Below are 25,070 nucleotides of genomic sequence, written 5' to 3'. Positions count from 1 at the left end.
TAAATCAGCATAATACCAAAATCATTCTGTTTTTGTTGTTGCATGGGCCAGTCCTCAATCCAGCACATCTGTGGAAGGTGGCAGAGCTACAGCTATGTTTATCAGACCAGGAGACATCCTTAAAATTGGTTCTCACACAAATATCTGTAGTGTCCGAAAGGCTTGGGCTACAAACTAATACGACCAGTCTATGGAAAGATAACACAATGGTGTTCTCCATTTTGCTCTACGACCTCCACAAGTGTCACGGTATCAGGCTGAAAAATGAATTGAAAAGGGTATTTCCAAGAAAGGTTCCACGGTCAAATTCAACCCCCCCGAGCTTTCTTACATCTCCCAGAAATAGGCCAGACACTTTAAAACATACTTCCTTTTGATTAGTATTTTATAACACATACAGCTGTCCTAAAATAACTAAATGATCCTCGGCATGACCACCTAGAAAAACTATTCCATATGTTAGCTTAGTAGAAACCAGCCCTGGGACCTTAGGGTTAAGTATCTGAGTAGTGACCACTGCACAAGGGACCAAGAGACATCCTTCAGTTGGTTGTGTTTTATTGAGTTACAGCAGACGGATTTCAAAAAAAAAAATCAAGCAAAGAGATTCTTGGTAGCAGTACAGTATTCCAGATACATGTATGAACATGATTCACTAATAGGAGGCATGAAACTCAAGGAGCGAGCCATTGAAATTGAGCCTAACACCTAGGATATCTATGGATATCTAGAAAGCCAACACGAGAAAAGACCAGTTACGGACGCTGCAATTCAAAATGAGACTGAACTACAAAAAACATGTACAGTGCATTTTCTTGTTTTATTCATGTCCATTCTGTGGCTGACTGTCGTCTCAGCAGCGGTAGCATTCAGCATGAGAGAGGGGGGACAACTGTTATTGTAATGTAAGTATGGGATTCTTAGCCTGGGTAGGAGACCTGTTTGTGCCATCATTCCACTCCTTGTCATATGCCAAACATCTGGTACCCAGGCTAGGTGATTCTATGGTCTGCTAGAGAACCACTATAAACCCTTTAGTCCAATGGATGAACTCACTGGTTATCAGATCAGAAGTGTTACTTGTCTATCCACTTGAAATAAGTGCCATCTATGACCAGCTGTCAGTCACTAAACGTTTTGTTAAAAAAAACCCTGATGAATTGGCTTATAATTACCGTCATAAAAACCCAAACATTCCTCTTTTAGGGGTTATTGACTCATGTTAGAAATGTAAAAACCAGCAACCCCGAAAATGTTTACAAAGCTTTTGCAATACAGAAAAATATTTACAAGGGCCCTTTTTTATTAAGTGTAATAATAATAATGCATCAAGTCCAGCTTTGGCACTCAATGGTCTGGCCAGTCAGTGTTTGGAGTGGACTCTACTGTCCACTGTGCTGATGTCACAGGCCAGGTAGGAAATCATTGGTTCCAGATTCAACAATCTTGAGAATCTTCTGCTTGAGAAACTCAGTATCCTCTGAAACAAAGTAAAATGTCAAAACACAGACTTGTTATACAAATGGCTGACTACACCCGTTGTTGTTAACTTCACATTTAGTTAAGCTATCATTCTGCAGTTAACAGACCCATACAGCAGGCTATCAGAGGTGCTTTTCTGTTCACCAGGGGGAAAAATCCCCAGTCATAACCACATGTGTATAATCTCAATAGCCTCTTCCTGCCAAGATGTTTTTCTGAAGGCTAAATTACAGGCTTCCCGGGTGGTTCAAAGCCACAGCTGCTAGATTGTTGCTAGCCATCTCTCTGTTAAAGGGAAAGCCATCACACTACTACATAACCAATTCCCCTGCATCTGGGACATCTTTTTTTGACTGAGTTACTTACAGGCATCAAGACGAGATCATTAACACTGAAATGCGTCATTATCAAAGGAATTATACATTTGCAGTACAGTAGCTTATCATAGACTACTCACCATGCTCTTTTCATCCAGTCACCCGACCAGGTTGGTCTCCCATCAGCACCTCTGCTTCTGATCCGATCTTCTGGTTCTCCAAAGCACCTTTAGTCTCGTCCCCTACAGCCATGGTCACCTTCACCCACCTGCTTCTGTCCACGTTGGCCTGTCCATGTTGGTCCCTGCCCCTGCTGATGTCTGTCATACTCTGGCCCAGTTTACTGGTAAACCACTGGACTATGTCCTGGTTGATGAGTTTCGACTGCAATGGAAGCTTTTCTGCGTCTTCTGCTGAAAGCAGTGTCGTCTTGGCTTCTGTGAAGTGCTGCTGGAGAATGCTGCTTGGGGGTCGTTCTGTAATCCCTGACGAGCTCTGACCATTCTGTTCTGCTTTGCCGTTGACTTTCTGGAACTGTTCCATCCAGTCCAAGGTTCCATTCTTCAGGGCGGATCGGTTTTCCTTGAACCAGCGGACAATCTCTGTACGAGACAAACCAGTCTGTCCCTCCAGCTGGCTGTACTCCTCTGGCGACGGCCACTGGGTCTGGGTGAACACCTCTTTGAGAAGCCCTAGGGATTTCCTATCGATTGGCTCAGGACTGGTGGAAGTGGTGACAATGGGAAGAGGTGAGCACCGGACTTTGCTGTCCTGTTCGTAAACACTATTTAGTATCCCTCGTTGCTCCTCAAGGCTCTTAGGACCCATGGAGTTTGCCAGGGCTTGCTCCAAGTTGTCCCGCAACGCTCTGCGCTCTGAGAACCAGCAGTCGATCTCAGTCTTGGAGAGCCTTGTGTCCACAACGAGGTTGTCAACGTCAATTTCAGTGGGGGAGCTGGTCCTCTGAAAACTCTCCTCTAGCATCTTGAGCTGCTCAGAGGATTTGCCTTTGAGCCTCTCCAGGAGAGGAAACTGGGTGGGGACAGCCTTTTTGGGCTGACTGTCTTTCGATGCCTGGGGCTCAATCTTGATCACCTGTGGCGCCACCTTGTGATTGAGGAGTCGTTGCTCGCTGAACCACTTCTTGATTTCTCCTCTAGAGAGGCCGGTGGACTCAATGAGACGGTACACTTCCTCCTCTTCAGGGAACTGGCACTGGGTGTAACTAGCTTTCAGTACAGCAATCTGGTCCGGGGTTTTATCGGAGTCTGAAGTGAAGCTGGGTTTAGGCGAAGCCACCAGTCTAGGTGCCTGAATCGTCTGGATTATGGAGGGACGTTTGATCTCTGAAGCGGCCACTACTGGAGCTGCCAAGGGTCGCTTTACTGACTGCACGACCTGGTTTGCCATGGTTAGTGTGATGGGAGAACAACTGACAGCTGAGCCGTTTGCAACGGGCGTCAACACATAACTGGTCTGTCCCAGGAGGTTGAAGGGGACGGATTGAACTAGGGACTGTTGTCCTTTGGTGGACTGAGCCATCTGGGCACCGCTCAGCACGGTGAAGGTGGTCTGTGGGACTGACTGGATGGTACCGTTGAACATCTTCTTCCGAGCTTCTTCCACCTCTTCAGGGGACCAGCTGATGCCTTGCTTCAGCCTCTGGAGGGTGAACCACACCTTGATCTGTTCCTCGGGGTGCTTCGAGGCAGCGGTAAGCCAGGACAGCTCCGCTTGGGTCGGGTACGGGAACTTGGTGAAGGATGTGATGAGTGTCAGGTTACTGTCCAGTGAAGGGTTGTACTTAGAGGTGTTCAAAGGGACAGCGATTTTTGGTACTAAGTTGTAGTTAGGCGGGCGCTGAAGAGAAGGCATGATATGAGAGATGCTATCTTTTAGGGTCGCTTCTGGGATGATCACGGTCCCGTTCACATTCACGGCGGCGATCTGCTTTCTGGGGAGCTCGGGGTTGAGTCTGTCCGGTTGACTTTCTGTGAATAACCGTTTGTTGTCCGTTTTTGGCTTACTAATCTTCACTGTGGTGGATTTGCTCAGGGGGAAAGTGGCAAAGTCTTCTCCAGTCAGAATGCCGTTGGTTGAATCACAGACGACAGCGTTGCTTGCTCCTTCTATCGACTGCTCTAGGATGGTCTGATTGTTCAGTTTGATTCTCTTGAACTTAAAGTTGCTCTCCCCTGGATGACACCTCTCATTGTGCTCTGTCAAGGTGTCAAACTTCTTTGTGTTGAAGTTGCACACAGCACACAGGTAGAGCGGGTTGAGAATGACATTGGGGTGATTGGAGTCCACGTGTTCCTTGAACTCATTCAGGTTCTGCGTAGAGAACGGACAGTACTTGCATTCATAGCCTCCCTGCTGCTTCCTCTGAGGCCTTGAATCCACAGCATTAGGTTTCTCAGGGGCCGGCGACTCCTGACGTGAACCACTAGGCTCTGTCCCAGAGCTCCAGTCCTCCCCAGGAAGCATCTCTGTGGATCCATTCACCACTGTGCTTTTGTCATTCGCCGATACCTCCACCTCCATCTCACCTGGATCCTCTTGCCCCATCATGTCATCACCTCTAAAAACAGCATCAGCTCTACAAGGGGTCGTGGTCTTCCTTCGGCTGGCCATGGCGTGCGTAGGTCACCTGGGACTGTTAGACGGACGTTGTAGGGGATGTTTGTCTTGTGAAGAATATGCACTTGTTGTTCCAGCTGACTGTTAATGTCAGCTCCAATGAGGGAATTCATGAGACTTCATCCCAGATCACCCAATCTGGGGGGGGGAGAGAGAGGAGAAATTAAACAAACAAGGACATTCCTACAATAACCTGAAAACAGACAATATTAAAATCCCATACCGCCGGTTCAATAGTCATCATTTTTCTTTCTCTTTTCTACTTAACATAAATGGCCATGGTAATAAGGCCTAACTCTGCAATGAAAATGTCCCTAAACTATTGTACATATTCAGAGTTATTGTTCTCCATCCCTCTGTCACAGGGCCTAGCTTGTCCCTTCTGTGACAAAACAAGCCTTTCAAACTCAATGACGGTAATCCTGGAAACCCAAAATTGCTTCCGATCCCGTCTCCCTAGTAGCAGATTACATATGTCATCTCTCTGTTGACGCTGCAATATGTAACTGTCTCCCTAGTAGCAGATTACATATGTCATCTCTCTGTTGACGCTGCAATATGTAACCGTCTCCCTAGTAGCAGATTACATATGTCATCTCTCTGTTGAAGCTGCAATATGTAACTGTCTCCCTAGTAACAGATTACATATGTCATCTCTCTGTTGACGCTGCAATATGTAACCGTCTCCCTAGTAACAGATTACATATGTCATCTCTCTGTTGACGCTGCAATATGTAACTGTCTCCCTAGTAGCAGATTACATATGTCATCTCTCTGTTGACGCTGCAATATGTAACTGTCTCCCTAGTAGCAGATTACATATGTCATCTCTCTGTTGAAGCTGCAATATGTAACCGTCTCCCTAGTAGCAGATTACATATGTCATCTCTCTGTTGAAGCTGCAATATGTAACTGTCTCCCTAGTAACAGATTACATATGTCATCTCTCTGTTGACGCTGCAATATGTAACTGTCTCCCTAGTAGCAGATTACATATGTCATCTCTCTGTTGAAGCTGCAATATGCAACTGTCTCCCTAGTAACAGATTACATATGTCATCTCTCTGTTGAAGCTGCAATATGTAACTGTCTCCCTAGTTACAGATTACATATGTCATCTCTCTGTTGACGCTGCAATATGTAACTGTCTCCCTAGTAACAGATTACATATGTCATCTCTCTGTTGAAGCTGCAATATGTAACTGTCTCCCTAGTAACAGATTACATATGTCATGTCTCTGTTGAAGCTGCAATATGTAACTGTCTCCCTAGTTACAGATTACATATGTCATCTCTGTTGACGCTGCAATATGTAACTGTCTCCCTAGTAGCAGATTACATATGTCATCGCTCTGTTGACGCTGCAATATGTAACCGTCTCCCTAGTAACAGATTGCAACTTCAACAGAGAGATGGCATATGTAATGTTACTTTTATGGGCAACCCAACCAAATTCACACAGAAATATGTGTTATAGATCTGTCACTCATTGAAAGCAAGTCTAAGAAGCTGTAGATCTGTTCTGTGTGCACTGTTGTTTTTTAGCATCTTTTACGGTTTTGTACACTAGTATCAAACAGCTGAAAATACTCTTTTTAGTTATGGAAAAATATATTTCACAGCCGTTTACATGGTACAATGATTCTCTACACTATACTTGCTTGTTTTGTCACAAACTGAAATTAAGCGAACTATTTGAATTTTAGCAACCAGGAAATAGCAGAGTGATTTTTCCACAAAGTGCATGTTTAAAGGCCTAAAGCCAGTAATACATACACCCAAAGCCAAGACAGCTCCATGTTGGTGCAACACATACTGTAGCTAAATCTGACAACGCACCAACACAGAATCAGCTCCAAGGTAACAGATGTGAAAAAACTTCAGAGAAGCCTTAAGGATGCAATATAATACAGTACATGGATTTAATTTCCCTGAGCATTTCTTTTTTTTATGAAGCGATAGAGGAGCTAATTCAAGAGAGCGTGAAAGAAGTAATTGATATTCTAGTTGCCTCATGCATTACCAAATCACATTTCCATGCAACAAAACTGGAAGGGAGAAAGTGTTTTTCTATAACAGACTTTTGGTTCTGCAATAGAACACTTTTATAAGGGCCGATGTGTTCTGACTTCCAGCAGTGACTGAACTGATAGAATCCGCTGGACAGGACAGCAGGTAAATGATGGTAAGAGGACTTTAATAGAAGAGTAGGCTTTGTGTGATGAATGGTGAATGTAGCTTTTGGCTCCAAAATGAAGAAACAAATCTGTTTTCACAGTGGACTGCCTGACCTCGGATCATTTATCAGTTCACTAAATCAGGAGAAAGCTATCAAATATCACATTTCAGTAACTGCCTCTCTTCAAACTCTTCAAAGATTGCTTTCTTCACAATGGTGACTAAGACCCAGTGGAGTGGTGCTTGGGATGAGAACCAACATGTTTCATTTCAGGAACAACTGTTACAGCCCACTGTTTAGAACACAGAACATCCATGTTCCATGCTGTTGGTCTGGTGGTCAGGGCTCCGGTAAGAGATGGTCTAGGTAGAACATGTTCCATGCTGTTGGTCTGGTGGTCAGGGCTCCGGTAAGAGATGGTCTAGGTAGAACATGTTCCATGCTGTTGGTCTGGTGGTCAGGGCTCTGGTAAGAGATGGTCCAGGTAGAACATGTTCCATGCTGTTGGTCTGGTGGTCAGGGCTCCGGTAAGAGATGGTCCAGGTAGAACATGTTCCATGCTGTTGGTCTGGTGGTCAGGGCTCTGGTAAGAGATGGTCTAGGTAGAACATGTTCCATGCTGTTGGTCTGGTGGTCAGGGCTCTGGTAAGAGATGGTCTAGGTAGAACATGTTCCATGCTGTTGGTCTGGTGGTCAGGGCTCCGGTAAGAGATGGTCTAGGTAGAACATGTTCCATGCTGTTGGTCTGGTGGTCAGGGCTCCGGTAAGAGATGGTCTAGGTAGAACATGTTCCATGCTGTTGGTCTGGTGGTCAGGGCTCCGGTAAGAGATGGTCTAGGTAGAACATGTTCCATGCTGTTGGTCTGGTGGTCAGGGCTCCGGTAAGAGATGGTCTAGGTAGAACATGTTCCATGCTGTTGGTCTGGTGGTCAGGGCTCCGGTAAGAGATGGTCTAGGTAGAACATGTTCCCATGCTGTTGGTCTGGTGGTCAGGGCTCTGGTAAGAGATGGTCTAGGTAGAACATGTTCCATGCTGTTGGTCTGGTGGTCAGGGCTCCGGTAAGAGATGGTCTAGGTAGAACATGTTCCATGCTGTTGGTCTGGTGGTCAGGGCTCTGGTAAGAGATGGTCTAGGTAGAACATGTTCCATGCTGTTGGTCTGGTGGTCAGGGCTCTGGTAAGAGATGGTCTAGGTAGAACTTCCATGACTAGCTACATCAGCACTGGGAAATGTCAAATACAAATGACTGCCGTCATCAACTCAGTCACTCATTGGATCGTAACTTGGGGTATTCCCATAACCAGCAGAAGAGGTGCATCATTAAAATTCAGGACAGACTCATTTCCATAAGGTAGTTATGACAACCACAGTCCGGACATTGACTTGCCCTCGTTGCATTGCTGTTGATGCTGCTTCTGCAGTGTATTAAAAACACACCTCACAGGTATTCATTCATCTGGGAGGAGACATGGAGCCAGGAAGGCTGCAGTGTATTAAAAACACACCTCACAGGTATTCATTCATCTGGGAGGAGACATGGAGCCAGGAAGGCTGCAGTGTATTAAAAACACACCTCACAGGTATTCATTCATCTGGGAGGAGACATGGAGCCAGGAAGGCTGCAGTGTATTAAAAACACACCTCACAGGTATTCATTCATCTGGGAGGAGACATGGAGCCAGGAAGGCTGCAGTGTATTAAAAACACACCTCACAGGTATTCATTCATCTGGGAGGAGACATGGAGCCAGGAAGGCTGCAGTGTATTAAAAACACACCTCACAGGTATTCATTCATCTGGGAGGAGACATGGAGCCAGGAAGGCTACAGTGTATTAAAAACACACCTCACAGGTATTCATTCATCTGGGAGGAGACATGGAGCCAGGAAGGCTGCAGTGTATTAAAAACACACCTCACAGGTATTCATTCATCTGGGAGGAGACATGGAGCCAGGAAGGCTGCAGTGTATTAAAAACACACCTCACAGGTATTCATTCATCTGGGAGGAGACATGGAGCCAGGAAGGCTGCAGTGTATTAAAAACACACCTCACAGGTATTCATTCATCTGGGAGGAGACATGGAGCCAGGAAGGCTGCAGTGTATTAAAAACACACCTCACAGGTATTCATTCATCTGGGAGGAGACATGGAGCCAGGAAGGCTGCAGTGTATTAAAAACACACCTCACAGGTATTCATTCATCTGGGAGGAGACATGGAGCCAGGAAGGCTGCAGTGTATTAAAAACACACCTCACAGGTATTCATTCATCTGGGAGGAGACATGGAGCCAGGAAGGCTGCAGTGTATTAAAAACACACCTCACAGGTATTCATTCATCTGGGAGGAGACATGGAGCCAGGAAGGCTGCAGTGTATTAAAAACACACCTCACAGGTATTCATTCATCTGGGAGGAGACATGGAGCCAGGAAGGCTGCAGTGTATTAAAAACACACCTCACAGGTATTCATTCATCTGGGAGGAGACATGGAGCCAGGAAGGCTGCAGTGTATTAAAAACACACCTCACAGGTATTCATTCATCTGGGAGGAGACATGGAGCCAGGAAGGCTGCAGTGTGGAGTCAGGCGGACTGAGGGGCCGTTGCTAAGAGCCAGTCCGTCTGTCTGCCAGACCTGGGTCGTGTTCAGTCGGCTCCAAATGGAAGAAAAAGGACTGAAAAGAGAGGGACTACGTCGACTTGTCCATTGAGAAACACTAATGGTCCGTTTCAAAACATTTTCTGTTGCGTGTCCTAATGAGTCCTGCTAGCAGACTGACGCTCTCCTCTCCATTCAGGACTGTGCTGCGGCGTGCCAGGCTGGGCGTCTTATCCCTGTGCTGCTGCGGCGTGCCAGGCTGGGCGTCTTATCCCTGTGCTGCTGCGGCGTGCCAGGCTGGGCGTCTTATCCCTGTGCTGCTGCGGCGTGTCAGGCTGGGTGGAGAGGAGCGCCCCGCCATACTGGAGCCAAATTAAACTTGCATGAGGTCCCAGCCGACGCTTTGTGTCTCATATCATGTCCTCAGCTCACTGTCTCTGAGAGCGCGAGTCTGACTCTGCTATGGAGACCTAGTCTGTCCACTCATATGCTCCCAGCCCGACTGACACATACTAACCCAGGCCAGCAGATACCAAAGTAACTCCCCCAATGGACACTGCTGTGGTGACTCGCTGCGGTATTCAAGGGGCTTTCATTATTTGCTTCCAACAGGAGAACATACATTAACAACAGGCTCATCCACATCATGAATCATTCCTGATGATTAGGCTGCCACAGACGTCAACATCAGTTACAGAACATGAAACATCCATAGGACGACGGATCACTCCGGCATCAGATCACTAAGGTCATTCCATCTGACACAATAACAACCAAGCTGAAAAGTTACTGACTTCCCCTCTGCTGTGTGTCAACCTGCTGTGTGCGTGTCTGTCAACCTGCTGTGTGCGTGTGTGTCTCTCAACCTGCTGTGTGCGTGTGTGTGCGTCTGTCAACCTGCTGTGTGCGTGTGCGTCTGTCAATCTGCTGTGTGCGTGTGCGTCTCTCAACCTGCTGTGTGCGTGTGCGTCTCTCAACCTGCTGTGTGCGTGTGCGTCTCTCAACCTGCTGTGTGCGTCTCTCAAACTGCTGTGTGCGTGTGCGTGTGTGTCAACCTGCTGTGTGCGTGTGTCAACCTGCTGTGTGCGTGTGTGTCAACCTGCTGTGTGCGTGTGTGTCAACCTGCTGTGTGTGCGTGTGTGTGTGTCAACCTGCTGTGTGTGTGCGTGTGTGTGTGTCAACCTGCTGTGTGTGTGCGTGTGTGTGTCAACCTGCTGTGTGTGTGTGTGTGTGTCAACCTGCTGTGTGTGTGTGTGTGTCAACCTGCTGTGTGTGTGTGTGTGTCAACCTGCTGTGTGTGTGTGTGTGCTCAACCTGCTGTGTGGTGTGTGTGTGTCAACCTGCTGTGTGTGTGTGTGTGTGTCAACCTGCTGTGTGTGTGTGTGTGTCTCAACCTGCTGTGTGTGTGCGTGTGTGTCAACCTGCTGTGTGTGTGCGTGTGTGTCTCTCAACCTGCTGTGTGTGTGCGTGTGTGTCTCTCAACCTGCTGTGTGTGTGCGTGTGTGTCTCTCAACCTGCTGTGTGTGTGTGTGTGTGTCTCTCAACCTGCTGTGTGTGTGCGTGTGTGTCTCTCAACCTGCTGTGTGTGTGCGTGTGTGTCTCTCAACCTGCTGTGTGTGTGCGTGTGTGTCTCTCAACCTGCTGTGTGTGTCTCTCAACCTGCTGTGTGTGTGTCTCTCAACCTGCTGTGTGTGCTCTCAACCTGCTGTGTGCGTGTCTCTCAACCTGCTGTGTGTGTGCGTGTGCGTCTCTCAACCTGCTGTGTGTGTGCGTGTGTGTCTCTCAACCTGCTGTGTGTCGTGTGTGTCTCTCAACCTGCTGTGTGTGTGCGTGTGTGTCTCTCAACCTGCTGTGTGTGTGCGTGTGTGTCTCTCAACCTGCTGTGTGTGTGCGTGTGGTCTCTCAACCTGCTGTGTGTGTGCGTGTGTGTCTCTCAACCTGCTGTGTGTGTGCGTGTGTCTCTCAACCTGCTGTGTGTGTGCGTGTGTCTCTCAACCTGCTGTGTGTGTGCGTGTGTCTCTCAACCTGCTGTGTGTGTGCGTGTGTCTCTCAACCTGCTGTGTGTGTGCGTGTGTCTCTCAACCTGCTGTGTGTGTGCGTGTGTCTCTCAACCTGCTGTGTGTGTGTGTGTGTCTCTCAACCTGCTGTGTGTGTGCTGTGTGTCTCTCAACCTGCTGTGTGTGTGCGTGTGTGTCTCTCAACCTGCTGTGTGTGTGCGTGTGTCTCTCAACCTGCTGTGTGTGCGTGTGTCTCTCAACCTGCTGTGTGTGCGTGTGTCTCTCAACCTGCTGTGTGTGCGTGTGTCTCTCAACCTGCTGTGTGTGTGTGTGTCTCTCAACCTGCTGTGTGTGTGTGTGTGTGCTCTCAACCTGCTGTGTGTGTGTGTGTGTCTCTCAACCTGCTGTGTGTGTGTGTGTGTGTCTCTCAACCTGCTGTGTGTGTGTGTGTGTGTCTCTCAACCTGCTGTGTGTGTGTGTGTGTGTGTCTCTCAACCTGCTGTGTGTCTCTCAACCTGCTGTGTGTGTGTCTCTCAACCTGCTGTGTGTGTCTCTCAACCTGCTGTGTGTGTCTCTCAACCTGCTGTGTGTCTCTCAACCTGCTGTGTGTGTGTGTGTGTGTCTCTCAACCTGCTGTGTGTGTGTGTGTGTGTCTCTCAACCTGCTGTGTGTGTGTGTGTGTGTGTGTCTCTCAACCTGCTGTGTGTGTGTGTGTGTGTCTCTCAACCTGCTGTGTGTGTCTCTCAACCTGCTGTGTGTGTCTCTCAACCTGCTGTGTGTGTCTCCACGCTCAACCTGCTGTGTGTGTCTCTCAACCTGCTGTGTGTGTGTGTGTGTGTGTGTGTCTCTCAACCTGCTGTGTGTGTCTCTCAACCTGCTGTGTGTGTCTCTCAACCTGCTGTGTGTGTCTCTCAACCTGCTGTGTGTGTCTCAACACAGCTCAACCTGCTGTGTGTGTCTCTCAACCTGCTGTGTGTCCAGGAATTGCAACAGCTGGCCAATGAATCCCTACAAGTGTGAAGCTGCCGAGTCAGAGACTGTGTGTCAAAGGACCTTTCTATCCGGCCAATCAGAGACAACACTATGACTCATGAGCCCATCACACCATCACTACAGCCCTTCCATATCTACCATGACAACAAGACAGGTGGTAAATAACAACATACTGAAGAGCAGAATGGATCCACCTGCTGAGTGGCGAGAAACTTTCAGAGCAGCCTTCATCTGACGTGACAGAAACACATGTCATGGTGGGTGTGGGGAGGGGGACAAGGCACAGACTGCTGTTGCTAGGATAACAGAGTGGACAGGAAGAAGGTAGGCATTCCATCCAGACGGGCTCACTGTTCCATGTTCCATAGATCAGAGGTCTGCTGTATTCAGTGAGGTGAAGTGTTCAGAACTTTGGCAGCGACAGAAACGCAACAAATAGAAGTGACTTAATTCCCTATTCTTCTACCAGACAGAGAAGTATGTCTGATCTAGACAGTGCATTTCTATCTGAACTTTGTGTAATGTTGTGAAACTTTGCGGCTTTCTGAACAGACCCACAGCTCCAGTGTTCTAGAGGGTGATGATGATGGAGGGAGGGAGAGAGGTGTGTGGGAGGAGACAGTGCTCTGCTAATACTGCATCCCCCAGCAGGGGGCTGAATCTGGGAACGTCACAGAATTCATTTAAATCTCATCAAATTGGCCCTGAAAAAAAACACTGTAGCTCTGCATTGAAACCGGCAATCACTCTTTCCCTGCTTTTACTTACCATTTTATCTAGGTTATGAACACAGAATAATAATAACTGAATTGGTCCAAGGAATTTTGAGTAGTGCACTGGAAGCCTGGTGCAGATTCTCTGTATTAGAATGATATAAATAACAGTGTTTAAACCCCAATGTTTAAGCCTACCAGGCTACTACTGGACTGGAGCAAGTCTTTATCATATCCGGGGTGAGTCCAGTCAGTCCATCACATTGATTCTGATTTGGACAATTAAATAGTCCAAAGTTACTGGTTAGGGTCCCACCATGTCTTTAAATATAGCAGTCAAAGTCTGAAGTGGTCTAGCAGCCCGGTTACCATGGAAACAGGCTAACAGCAGGGGGGAGGGATTTATTCTCTCCACTTCACCAGAGACCAGAATGTTCCGCCTCACTACTTTTGGCCCAACCAACTTAGATAAGACATCAGCCCTTTTGATTCTACTGTATAAACATCAAGTTGGAGGGGGTCCACAATACATATGCTTGTATTGAACTGGTAGAATCCAGGTGGGGGTCAATTGAATCTATACTTTGCCCAAGCGGACCATTGCATAGACTGCATTGTACTGGTAAAGACCTAGTAGTACTACAAGACTGAGCCTGGTATTCACAGTGAATACAGACAGCATGAGGAGGTAAGTATTTGGTTTAGAAAAGGAATCCTAATATTACTACCAAGCTGAGGGAAGCATGAAGTCCTCCAGTCAAGAAATACTTTGACAGTTATCAAACCATGTCCATGCATTCACAATGCAGTCTAACCCTGAGAATGATCATGCTTTCTTGAACTCTGTCCTCTTGTACAAAACACATTTATACACTGAACAAAAATATAAAGAAATGCAACATATTTATATACTGAACAAAAATATAAAGAAACGCAACATATTTATATACTGAAGAAAAATATAAAGAAACGCAACATATTTATATACTGAACAAAAATATAAAGAAACGCAACATATTTATATACTGAACAAAAATATAAAGAAACGCAACATATTTATATACTGAACAAAAATATAAAGAAACGCAACATATTTATATACTGAACAAAAATATAAAGAAACGCAACATATTTATATACTGAACAAAAATATAAAGAAACGCAACATATTTATATACTGAACAAAAATATAAAGAAACGCAACATATTTATATACTGAACAAAAATATAAAGAAACGCAACATATTTATATACTGAACAAAAATATAAAGAAATCGCAACATATTTATATACTGAACAAAAATATAAAGAAACGCAACATATTTATATACTGAACAAAAATATAAAGAAATGCAACATGCAACAATTTCAAAGACTTTACTGAGTTACAGTTCATAAGGAAATCAGTCAATTTAAATAAATTCATTAGGCCTTAATCTATGGATTTCACATGATTGGGAATACAGATATGCATCTGTTGGTCACAGATACCTTTAAAAACAAGGTAGGGGCATGGATCAGAAAACCAGTGAGTATCTGGTGTGACCACCATGTGCCTCATGCAGCACGACATGTCCTTTGCATAGTTCTTGAAATGTTTCGTATTGACTGACCTTCATGTCTTAAAGTACTGGACTGTCGTTTCTCTTTGCTTATTTGAGCTGTTCTGGCCATATTATGGACTTGGTCTTTTACCAAATAGGGCTATCTTTTGTATACCTCCCTACCTTGTCATAACACAACTGATTGGCTCAAATGCATTAAGGAAAGAAATCCCACAAATGAACTTTTATCAAGGCACACCTGTTAATTCCAGTGGAGAGAATGCCAAGAGTGAGCAAAGCTGTCATCAAGGAAAAGGCTGGCTACTTTGAATAATGTCAAATATATTTTGATTAACACTTTTTTGGTTATTACATGATTCCATATGTGTTATTTCATAGTTTTGATGGCTTCACTATTCTACAATGTAGAAAATAGTAGTATATATAAATATATATATATATAAATAATAGTGTGGATAAATATATATCTATCCACACCGAGGTTGGAATATTACTGTGGAATTGTGAAGTATGCTTATTAAGTCCCTTTTAGTGATTATGAAGTCCCTTTTAGTGTAAGAACTGGTTGAAAAGACTGCCTTAAATTTCTGCCTGTTTTGGTGGGATGGAGTTCTGTTAAATTAGTTAATAGACCAATAATAAAAGACAATTTCAGACCTCTGCCAATAACAGCTCCCCACTCAGGCCACACAGACAATCCTAGCAAAAATTTTGCTTGAGAAATTGCTCTTTGCTAAGAAGCTATTTCTGTTTAATTTAAAAACAATTACAGTACGGTACTTCATTGTTACCCAGAAATGATTTGATATAAAACAGTCTGCATTGGGCTTTTAAGGAAACTGGAGACTTGACATGAGGAGCTATGTGGACATGAGTGTGTCAGTCCTGGCAGGGTGGTGTCTGGGGAAACCATCTGTAACAGTCAGTCCTGGCAGGGTGGTGTCTGGTGAAACCATCTGTAACAGTCAGTCCTGGCAGGGTGGTGTCTGGTGAAACCATCTGTAACAGTCAGTCCTGGCAGGGTGGTGTCTGGTGAAACCATCTGTAACAGTCAGTCCTGGCAGGGTGGTGTCTGGTGAAACCATCTGTAACAGTCAGTCCTGGCAGGGTGGTGTCTGGTGAAACCATCTGTAACAGTCAGTCCTGGCAGGGTGGTGTCTGGTGAAACCATCTGTAACAGTCAGTCCTGGCAGGGTGGTGTCTGGTGAAACCATCTGTAACAGTCAGTCCTGGCAGGGTGGTGTCTGGTGAAACCATCTGTAACAGTCAGTCCTGGCAGGGTGGTGTCTGGTGAAACCATCTGTAACAGTCAGTCCTGGCAGGGTGGTGTCTGGTGAAACCATCTGTAACAGTCAGTCCTGGCAGGGTGGTGTCTGGTGAAACCATCTGTAACAGTCAGTCCTGGCAGGGTGGTGTCTGGTGAAACCATCTGTAACAGTCAGTCCTGGCAGGGTGGTGTCTGGGGAAACCATCTGTAACAGTCAGTCCTGGCAGGGTGGTGTCTGGGGAAACCATCTGTAACAGTCAGTCCTGGCAGGGTGGTGTCTGGGGAAACCATCTGTAACAGTCAGTCCTGGCAGGGTGGTGTCTGGGGAAACCATCCGTAACAGTCAGTCCTGGCAGGGTGGTGTCTGGTAAAACCATCTGTAGTCCTTCCAGACTCACATTAAGCATCTCCAATCCAAAATGAAATCTAGAATCGGCTTCCTATTTCACAAAACAAAGCCTTCACTCATGCTGCCAAATACACCCGCGTAAAACTGACTATCCTACCGATACTTGACTTCGGCGATGTCATTTACAAAATAGCCCCCAACACATAGTAGTGTTTCTCTAATGAACCATCTGGAGTACCTCCTCTAGCCTATATCAGCGACAGACAGTTGTTGGACCTACTGTAGTCAACCAAGCATGACTGGTGTTACTGGGTGTCCACATATGAGACAGCCTCTGCTACAGCAGGGGTGACCTGCTGGTCAGGCTGGAGACACGTGACTGGGTCAGAGCTGTGGGTTTCTGCAGTCAGAGAGAAGAGCCCCAGCTGAGCTCTTTCTTCTGTCCTCTCCCTTCCTCCAGCATTTCGCTGCACCTGCGACATCTGCAAATCTGTGTATGCAACCAATAAACTTTGATTCTGAGTCGTCCTCTCCTCTTATGCTCTCTCCTTGCCTTCACATACTCTTCTCCTTTCCTTCTCTCGTCTTCTCTCAACCGGTCCTGTTTCTCTCCTCCCCTCTCCTCCCTTTTAGTCAGAATTATCACCTTCTGTGAGAACTATAAAGTAAATTAAGATACAGTTAAACACTCTTACAACTTTGTCTTACGAGTGACTTATTAGCTTGATATAACTCTGAAGTGCTTACATACATAACAGTTTAGCCGGAGATATAACAGTATCGGATTAAACACATGAATAAAGTAAAAATACCTAATTAGCTGCTTATTACAGAAGGGAGGAAATCCAAAATGTCACACTTCTTGTTCCTGGCGTTCATCCTTAATTATTATATAGTTCCCATCCTAACATACATGCTTGGCAGCATGAGTGAAGGCTTTGTTTTGCGAAATAGGATGCCGATTCTAGATTTAATTTTGGATTGGAGATGCTTAATGTGAGTCTGGAAGGAGAATTTACAGTCTAACCAGACACCTAGGTATTTGTAGTTGTCCACATATTCTAAGTCAGAACCGTCCAGAGTAGTGATGCTAGTCGGACGGATAGTGATCGATTGAATAGCATGCATTTAGTTTGACTAGCATTTAAAAGCAGTTGGAAGTCACGGAAGGAGAGTTGTATGGCATTGAAGCTCGTCTGGAGGTTTGTTCACGCAGTGTCCAAAGAAGGGCCAGATGTATACAGAATGGTGTCGTCTGTGTAGAGGTGGATCAGAGAATCCGCAGCGGCAAGAGTGACATCATTGATATATACAGAGGAAAGAGTCGGCCCGAGAATTGAACCCTGTGGCATCCCCATAGAGACTGCCAGAGGTCCGGACAACAGGCCTTCCGATTTGACACACTGAACTCTGAGAAGTAGTTGGTGAACCAGGCGAGGCAATCATTTGAGAAACCAAGGCTATTAAGTCTGCCGATAAGAATGCGGTGATCGTCAGAGTCGAAAGCCTTGGCCAGGTTGATGAACACGGCTGCACAGTACTGTCTTTTACCGATGGCGGTTATGATATCGTTTAGGACCTTGAGCATGGCTGAGGTGCACCCATGACCAGCTCGGAAACCAGATTGCATAGTGAAAACGGTACGGTGGGATTAGAAATGGTCGGTGATCTGTTTGTTAACTTGGCTTTCAAAGATTTTAGAAAGGCAGGAAAGGATGGATATAGGTCTATAACAGTTTGGGTCTAGAGTGTCTTCCCTTTTGAAGAGGGGGATGACCGTGGCAGCTTTCCAATCTTTGGGGATCTCAGACGATACGAAAGAGAGGTTGAACAGACTAGTAATAGGGGTTGCAACAAAGCCAGGCGGAAAGCATAGCCAGCCGTAGAAAAATGCTCATTGAAATCACCAATAAATCTATGAGAATCGATAGTGACAATGTTTCCTAGCCTAGTGCAGTGGGCAGCTAGGAGGAGGTGCTCTTATTCTCCATGGACTTTAGTGTCCTAACACTTTTTGTAATTAGTGCGACAGGATACAAATTTCTGCTTGAAAAAGCTAGCCTTAGCTTTCCTAACTGACTGTGTATATTGGTTCCTGAATTCCCTGAAAAGTTGCATATTGCGGGGGCTATTCGATGCTAATGCAGTACGCGACAGGATGTTTTGTGCTGGTCAAGGGCAGTCAAGTCTGGGGTGAACCAAGGACTATATCCGTTCTTAGTTAAAAAAAAAGATTAACAGGGCATGCTTATTTAAGATGGTGAGGAAAGCACTTTTAAAGAGCAACCTAGTGTTTAACCTGTTAGGGCTAGGGGGCAGCATTGACACGGCTGGATAAAAAACATACCCGATTTAATCTGGTTACCACTCCTACTCAGTAACTAGAATATGCATATACTTATTACATATGGATAGAAAACACCCTAAATTTTCTAAAACTGTTTGAATGGTGTCTGTGAGTATAACAGAACTCAAATGGCAGGTCAAAACCTGAGAGATTCCTTTACAGGAAGTGGCCTGTCTGACCATTTCTGGAACTTCTTTGCCATCTCTATCATTTACTAAGGATCTCTGCTCTAACGTGACACTTCCCACGTCTTCCATAGGCTCTCAGAGCCCGGGAAAAAAGAGAATGTCGTCATTCCAGCCCCAGGCTGAAACACATTATCGCCTTTCTCAAGTGGCCCATCAAGAGACACTAGCTTATGCGCGTGACCCCGACCGCCCCCGCCTTTGGGATTTTTTCCTCTGTTTGCCGAAAAGGAGATTCCCTGTCGGAATATTATCGCTTTTCTACGAGAAAAATGACGTAAAAATTGATTTTAAACAGCGGTTGACATGCTTCGACGTACGGCAATGGAATACTTTGAATTTTATTGTCAGGAATTGCGCCAAGCGCGCGACACTTCTTTACTATTTCGGATAGTGTCTGGAACGCACGAACAAAACGCCGCTATTCGGATATAACGATGGATTATTTTGGACCAAACCAACATTTGTTATTGAAGTAGACGTCCTGGGTGTGCATTCTGACGAAGACAACAAAAGGTAATGACATTTTTATAATAGTAAATATGATTATGGTGAGTGCTAAACTTGCCGGGTGTCTAAATAGCGAGCCCGTGATGCCTGGGCTATGTACTTAGAATATTGCAAAATGTGCTTTCACCAAAAAGCTATTTTAAAATCGGACATATCGAGTGCATAGAGGAGGTCTGTATCTATAATTCTTAAAATAATTGTTATGCTTTTTGTGAACGTTTATCGTGAGTAATTTAGTAAAATGTTAGCGAATTCCCCGTAAGTTTGCGGGGGGTATGCTAGTTCTGAACGTCACATGCTAATGTAAAAAGCTGGTTTTTGATATAAATATGAACTTGATTGAACAAAACATGCATGTATTGTATAACATAATGTCCTAGGGTTGTCATCTGATGAAGATCATCAAAGGTGAGTGCTGCATTTAGCTGTCTTCTGGGTTTTGGTGACATTATATGCTGGCTTGAAAAATGGGTGTCTGATTATTTCTGGCTTGGTACTCTGCTGACATAATCTAATGTTTTGCTTTCGTTGTAAAGCCTTTTTGAAATCGGACAGTGTGGTTAGATTAACGAGAGTCTTATCTTTAAATGGCTGTAAAATAGTCATATGTTTGAGAAATTGAAGTAATAGGATTTTGAAGATTTTGAAAATCGCGCCACAGGCTGGCAGTGGCTGTTACGTAGGTGGGACGAATTCGTCCCGCCGGTCCCATAGAGGTTAAGGGAACGTTTGACAGTAATGAGGGGTGGTCGTTTGACCGCGGACCCATTACGGATGCAGGCAATGAGGCAGTGATCGCTGAGATCCTGGTTGAAGACAACAGAGATTTATTTAGAGGGCAAGTTGGTCAGGATGATATCTATGAGGGTGCCCATGGTTACGGATTTAGGGTTGTACCTGGTAGGTTCTTTGATAATTTGTGTGAGATTGAGGGCATCTAGCTTAGATTGTAGGACGGCCGGGGTGTTAAGCATATCCCAGTTTAGGTCACGTAACAGTACGAACTCCCTCTCCTATCATCTCTTTTTCTCTCCTTCCTATCCCTGTACTCTAACATGAAAGCCTGCCCATTACACACATGAATACATCAATTTACTGTTGTTGAGTAGAAAACAGATGGGAGACGTTACCTAGGAAACCCATGCGGTCTGTGTGAGAGTTGTGTGGCTTTCGGACTCTATTTACATCACTGCTTCTCCTCTGTGAAGCCCTTTCTTTCCAACAGTTTGGCTTCTTTTAGTTCCAGATAAAACAATCCCTATGTAACTCAAACACTGGCACTTGTCTTTTCCTACTGGCACTGACTTGGCTGATAAACACTGAGGACAAATGTACTATGGACTGAAACGTGCTCGTCTCACCTAGCTGTCTATCTGAAGCTGAACTGACTTGCCTAGCTAAATAAAAGGTTCAATAAAATAATAGCTTAGACACATTGGTCAAACTTTTACATGCCGACAGTACTTAGCACCTCTGAACGGTGTCGGCACTCAATCTCTTTTTGTGTTCACACAGCAAAAACCTTTAAGTCGTCAGCTACTTTGCCTTTTTAAAATACTCCAAACCAGAAGGTGGCAGTAGTGTTTGGCAATGCATGTCCATGTGCTAATTTCTGCTGAATGTGTTGCACTTTCTCCTGTTGTGCTATTTACAAACAAACACGTGATTGTCTCAACTGTTCTGGGGAACTACGGTGAGCTTCATAATGTGACAGATGAAATGATCAACGTGATCAGCTTCCTCTCTTAATATATTGCACAAGTTGACTGCAGGTATTTACTTTAAAAAGTAGCTACAAATATAAACATTTATTGAAAAACATCAAAATAAATAGTTTCAGCGGTATTGAAAAACCATCCCGAGGCCACTGCCAAATACCTCGGTATACGGTATACTACCCAGGCCTTGTGTGCATTGCATCCGTGCACTTAGCTAGCTACCATCCCATAGCCTACATTGCATACAGTGTGAAGTGTGACTGGCTCATGACATTTAACTGTTGATGTATGGAGAAAATGCCCACTTTTCCTTTTTGTTTTCACTCCTGTTGGCTCCCCCATGTGGGGGTTCGTGCTCTCTGATTGGCTCAAAGCCAAGTTGTTGGCCACCGACGAGCATTGCGATTCTACAGGTAGAAACGTCAGGTTCTTCTTTACCGGGTCGGCACGCTGCAGGTACCGCTTTTGTTCCAGCAAGAGAAGAAACGTCTATCGGCAGTGGCATTCTCAGTGTGTTTCACGTCGCTTTGAATAAGAGCGTCTGCTGAATGACAAAAAATGTTTTTTTAAATGTCCATATTTGTTGAGTAGTGGTTTCAGAGGACTTTGGATAGGAAAGAGCTGAGAGTTGGTTCAGACTATAAGTAGGTTATTGTTCTGGAAAAGAAACAGCCCCTGTCTTATCATACCCTGTGAATTCTGATCCTCTCCTTCTTACTACTCTGATTGGACAATGGTGATTTGTCATTGTAATCCACATGAAGGAAATTGAGTCGGTAACATTATTATGCAACATTATGTAACCTGCTGCATGCAGTCTTTGACTCATTACCAAAGTGAAAAATAAAAGAATACAGTTAACGACTAACAGGCCATGAAAAAAAACTGCTCGTCTGAGTGGTCGGCTGTGAATGTCCTCACCTGCTATTAACTGACGCCGATTGCTTAGGTTCTGTTCTGCTCACGCCAGTGTTGCCCGATCAGAACACAATGTTGAGGCCCATACTAAACACTTAGTAACCATCACACGGCACACACAGACAATTCCGTTCAACTTCTTGACGTTGTTGTGTGGTTATGTTCGATGGACGCACAACACCTCAAGATAGAAACAGCATGTGAGAGTACGTCACTACACAACATGCATCTTCTCTTCTTAAGACGGCATGTAAACACCACGCGCTAACTTGAGGTGACTGGGCGGAGCACTAGTGTGTCCAAGCTCCCTGATTGGTTGGAATGAGTGGGGGATTGAAGAGTGATTGACAGGGCTGCAGGACAATCAGGTTGAAAGGGCCAGCCTTTAAAAAAAAATGTACACACAAAGACATAAAAAGAGGGTAATCATGTGGTGATCATCATATGATTCATGACGAGCACATGCACGGCATTAGTCTGGACTCTTCCTCAACCTGCTCAATGAGGAGAATAACTACATTTTTGGGGCCCGACTGCCTAATAAATATATTTGAGTCATTTAGCATACACTATTATCCAGAGCGACTTACAGTAGAGAGTGCATACATTTTCAAACAAGAGTAGCTCCTGAACCCTCTCACTGAGAAGATGAACTACATTTTTGGGGCCCGACTGCCTAATAATAAGCACAAGGCTAACGAGGCTGTCTCTATGCTGTCATGAAGTCATCATGACTGTGGCCGCTCCACACAGACAGACTACAGGGCTTTTACAGGAAGACATGCCCACAGCAGGTATGACATCACCAGGGCCATCTTAGTCCCCTTGCTAACGACACATCTAGAAGCAGAGAGGAGGAGGCAGGAACAACATCTCTCCGAGTCTGACAGAGGATATTGCTGAGGTGAGCACCACATGAGTCAGAAAGAACAGGCGGCCATCTTTAAACAAGCCATTCGCTGCCTGGACCATGAAAAGACCAAGGACACTGAATGGGGATGAGGAGGGAGGGAGACCAAATGGATGTAGGCCTACATTTGTCTTCAGCAACCGAAGCCTAAGTAATGACGCCATCAGCAGTCAGTGTGTACATATGACTTGAGAATGACTGCCATGCCTTGATCTGAATGAATACATTCCACCAGTCAGAAATGAACTGATGTTGTCACCGTAGAGACGCTGCACAACTGTGACATGACTGGATTAGTCAGGTCACTAATGTTGATGATATCCCCCCCCCCTGACTAAATGTGATGATAGGATCACACAGGGTTTGTACATATCCTGAATATGCCTAGTAACCAGTGGAGGCTGCTGAGGGGAGAACGGCTCATCATTTTCCAGAACGGTATTTGATACCATTCCACTGATTCCGCTCCAGTCATTACCACGAGCCCATCCTCCCCAATTAATGTGCCACCAACCTCCTGTGTTAGTAACCTAGTTGATGAGGTCTACAACTGTTGTTTTGAAATCCTGTGTGAACATAAAAACATGCACTGTACCTTTAACAGTGGTGTAAGTGGACACATGCAGTAGGCTAAAAGTCAAATCAGGTCATCCTGTTGAGTGCTGCATCTTTTCAGGCTTTTGGACACCATAATCATACAAATCTGTAACCCCTCCACTAAATACCACAATAAAAGACCTACTTCAGACGTTTCTTGACTTGGCTACATTATGAGCATGTAGTGTAACATGAGGAAATAACATGATGATAACATGAGGCATGTCATTGGGCAACAGTACTGTAGTATGTAAAGATACTGCCTATTGTGTCAGGCTCATTTCATATGCATAGATCTATGCATAGATCTTTATCAAGAAACAAACTTCATACTGAGAACCAAGCCCGTCTTAAACCACCAATATGTGAAATGTATTCTACTTCGACCAGTAGTCTGGCTGTACTGCAACGAGGCGTTTTATTCCACTGTGACTGTTGCCACAGTGCAGTAGGGACGTGCAAGAAGGCGTCACCGCTGCCTGCAGCCTGCCTACATCATACGACGGACGGCATTGGTACCCGAAATCGAAGTAGGTTGCTGGTTAAACTCCAGAACTAGAATACAATGTAAAACGTTCCGGTCTTATGATTCCAATCGCCATTCCATAGCATACAACAGAAATAGGCAAGATAAAAAAAAATTTTTAAAAGCTCCCCAAATGTCCCCTTCCCTCGCCAACGACGTAACGCCATGTCGGCGTGGAGGCCATATTTTGCTGGTTATGTCGACATAGGGAAAAAGTACAAGTCCTCTCCCACAAATCTCGACTAACATTACCGCAGCATTGTAGCAAACACAACTTCCTAAAGCCCGAGGACTGTAGGCACATCGTTTCATTGCTTGAAACTGGATACATTGTTACTACTCGCAGGTCGTCAATCAGGTGTAGCCACACCGGGACAATCAAAGTTTAGTGGCTAGCCAAGTTAAAATGTGTAGTGGCGTCTGCGTACAGAAACAGTGGTGGTGGGAGGCTAGCTAGCTACACAGCTAGGCTACAGGTTTAACTTTGGGACTTGTTTTCGCCGATATGCAAACTGATAAATATTCTATTTGGCATATTCTTACCTGTCCACCACGTATGATGCGCTGTGATGCCGAGCACCGGTAAACGGGGTCCAAAACGGGTCTTTCAACACGATAACAACCGAATACGACGATTTATTCTACAGATTCGACCGAATCCGCCAGACAACAGCCGAAAAAAATCCGCGTTCGCAGGGGGATCTACGCCAAAAACCACATGATCAACTACGTCAGCGGACGTATTTGCATACGATAGCAGGGCCACTTCCATCCTGGAGTTGTTGTAATCGCTCCTAAAAGTTAGAACGGTGGTCAGTATCAAGCCTCGGATAGTGTCCGGGAAATGACAGCCCTTCAGTGGTTGCTGGAGCCTTGCTTTCGACTTTGAAAATGAATAAGCTGTTGTTGACATCCTGTGCTCTGCGCCAGATCAACGTTGTGTAGGTCATTGAATAGTAAGCAGTAAACTGAGAGTACTGGGCGGGTCAAAGCTTGTCTAGGGAGGGACACTACTTTACTGCTAGTCTTGCTGCAGTACTGACAGCTGTGTCTCAGGTGAATGGTGTCTACAAGTGCTACTGCGATTTTAAATCTCTCTTTCTCTCTCTGTCTCTGTTTGGCGTCTCACCTAGTTTGACATTCTTCACTGAATAGCTTCCATCTAATTACCTAATGAGACATCGTGAAAGGCAGCAGTGATTTATTGCCCTCCCTCTCTCTCTCTCAATTCAATTTCAATTACATTTAAGGGCTTT

At 45.2% G+C, this 25,070-nt stretch overlaps 1 protein-coding gene across 1 annotated transcript; it reads right to left on the bottom strand.

Moving 5' to 3' along the window:
* Positions 1–541: 541 nt before the first annotated feature.
* Positions 542–24,668, bottom strand: LOC106597472 (zinc fingers and homeoboxes protein 2). Its single transcript, XM_082959286.1, has 3 exons — positions 24,358–24,668; positions 1,940–4,577; positions 542–1,480 (listed from the first exon to the last, which is right to left on the bottom strand). The coding sequence occupies exon 2, from the start codon at positions 4,431–4,433 to the stop codon at positions 1,950–1,952; it is 2,484 nt and encodes an 827-aa protein (XP_082815412.1). The 5' UTR covers positions 4,434–4,577; positions 24,358–24,668; the 3' UTR covers positions 542–1,480; positions 1,940–1,949.
* Between the last annotated feature and the right edge of the window lie 402 nt (positions 24,669–25,070).

The sequence above is a fragment of the Salmo salar genome, chromosome 02 (assembly GCF_965601325.2).
Source record: "Salmo salar chromosome 02, fSalSal1, whole genome shotgun sequence".
Taxonomy (NCBI): Eukaryota; Metazoa; Chordata; class Actinopteri; order Salmoniformes; family Salmonidae; genus Salmo; species Salmo salar.
The sequence above is the reverse complement of the archived record's forward strand: the minus strand, read 5'-3'. Positions and strand labels throughout refer to the sequence as shown.

Excerpts from the sequence above, each read along its gene's own strand:
- LOC106597472 (XM_082959286.1), bottom strand. The coding sequence starts at position 4,433 with ATGGCCAGCCGAAGGAAGACCACGACCCCTTGTAGAGCTGATGCTGTT.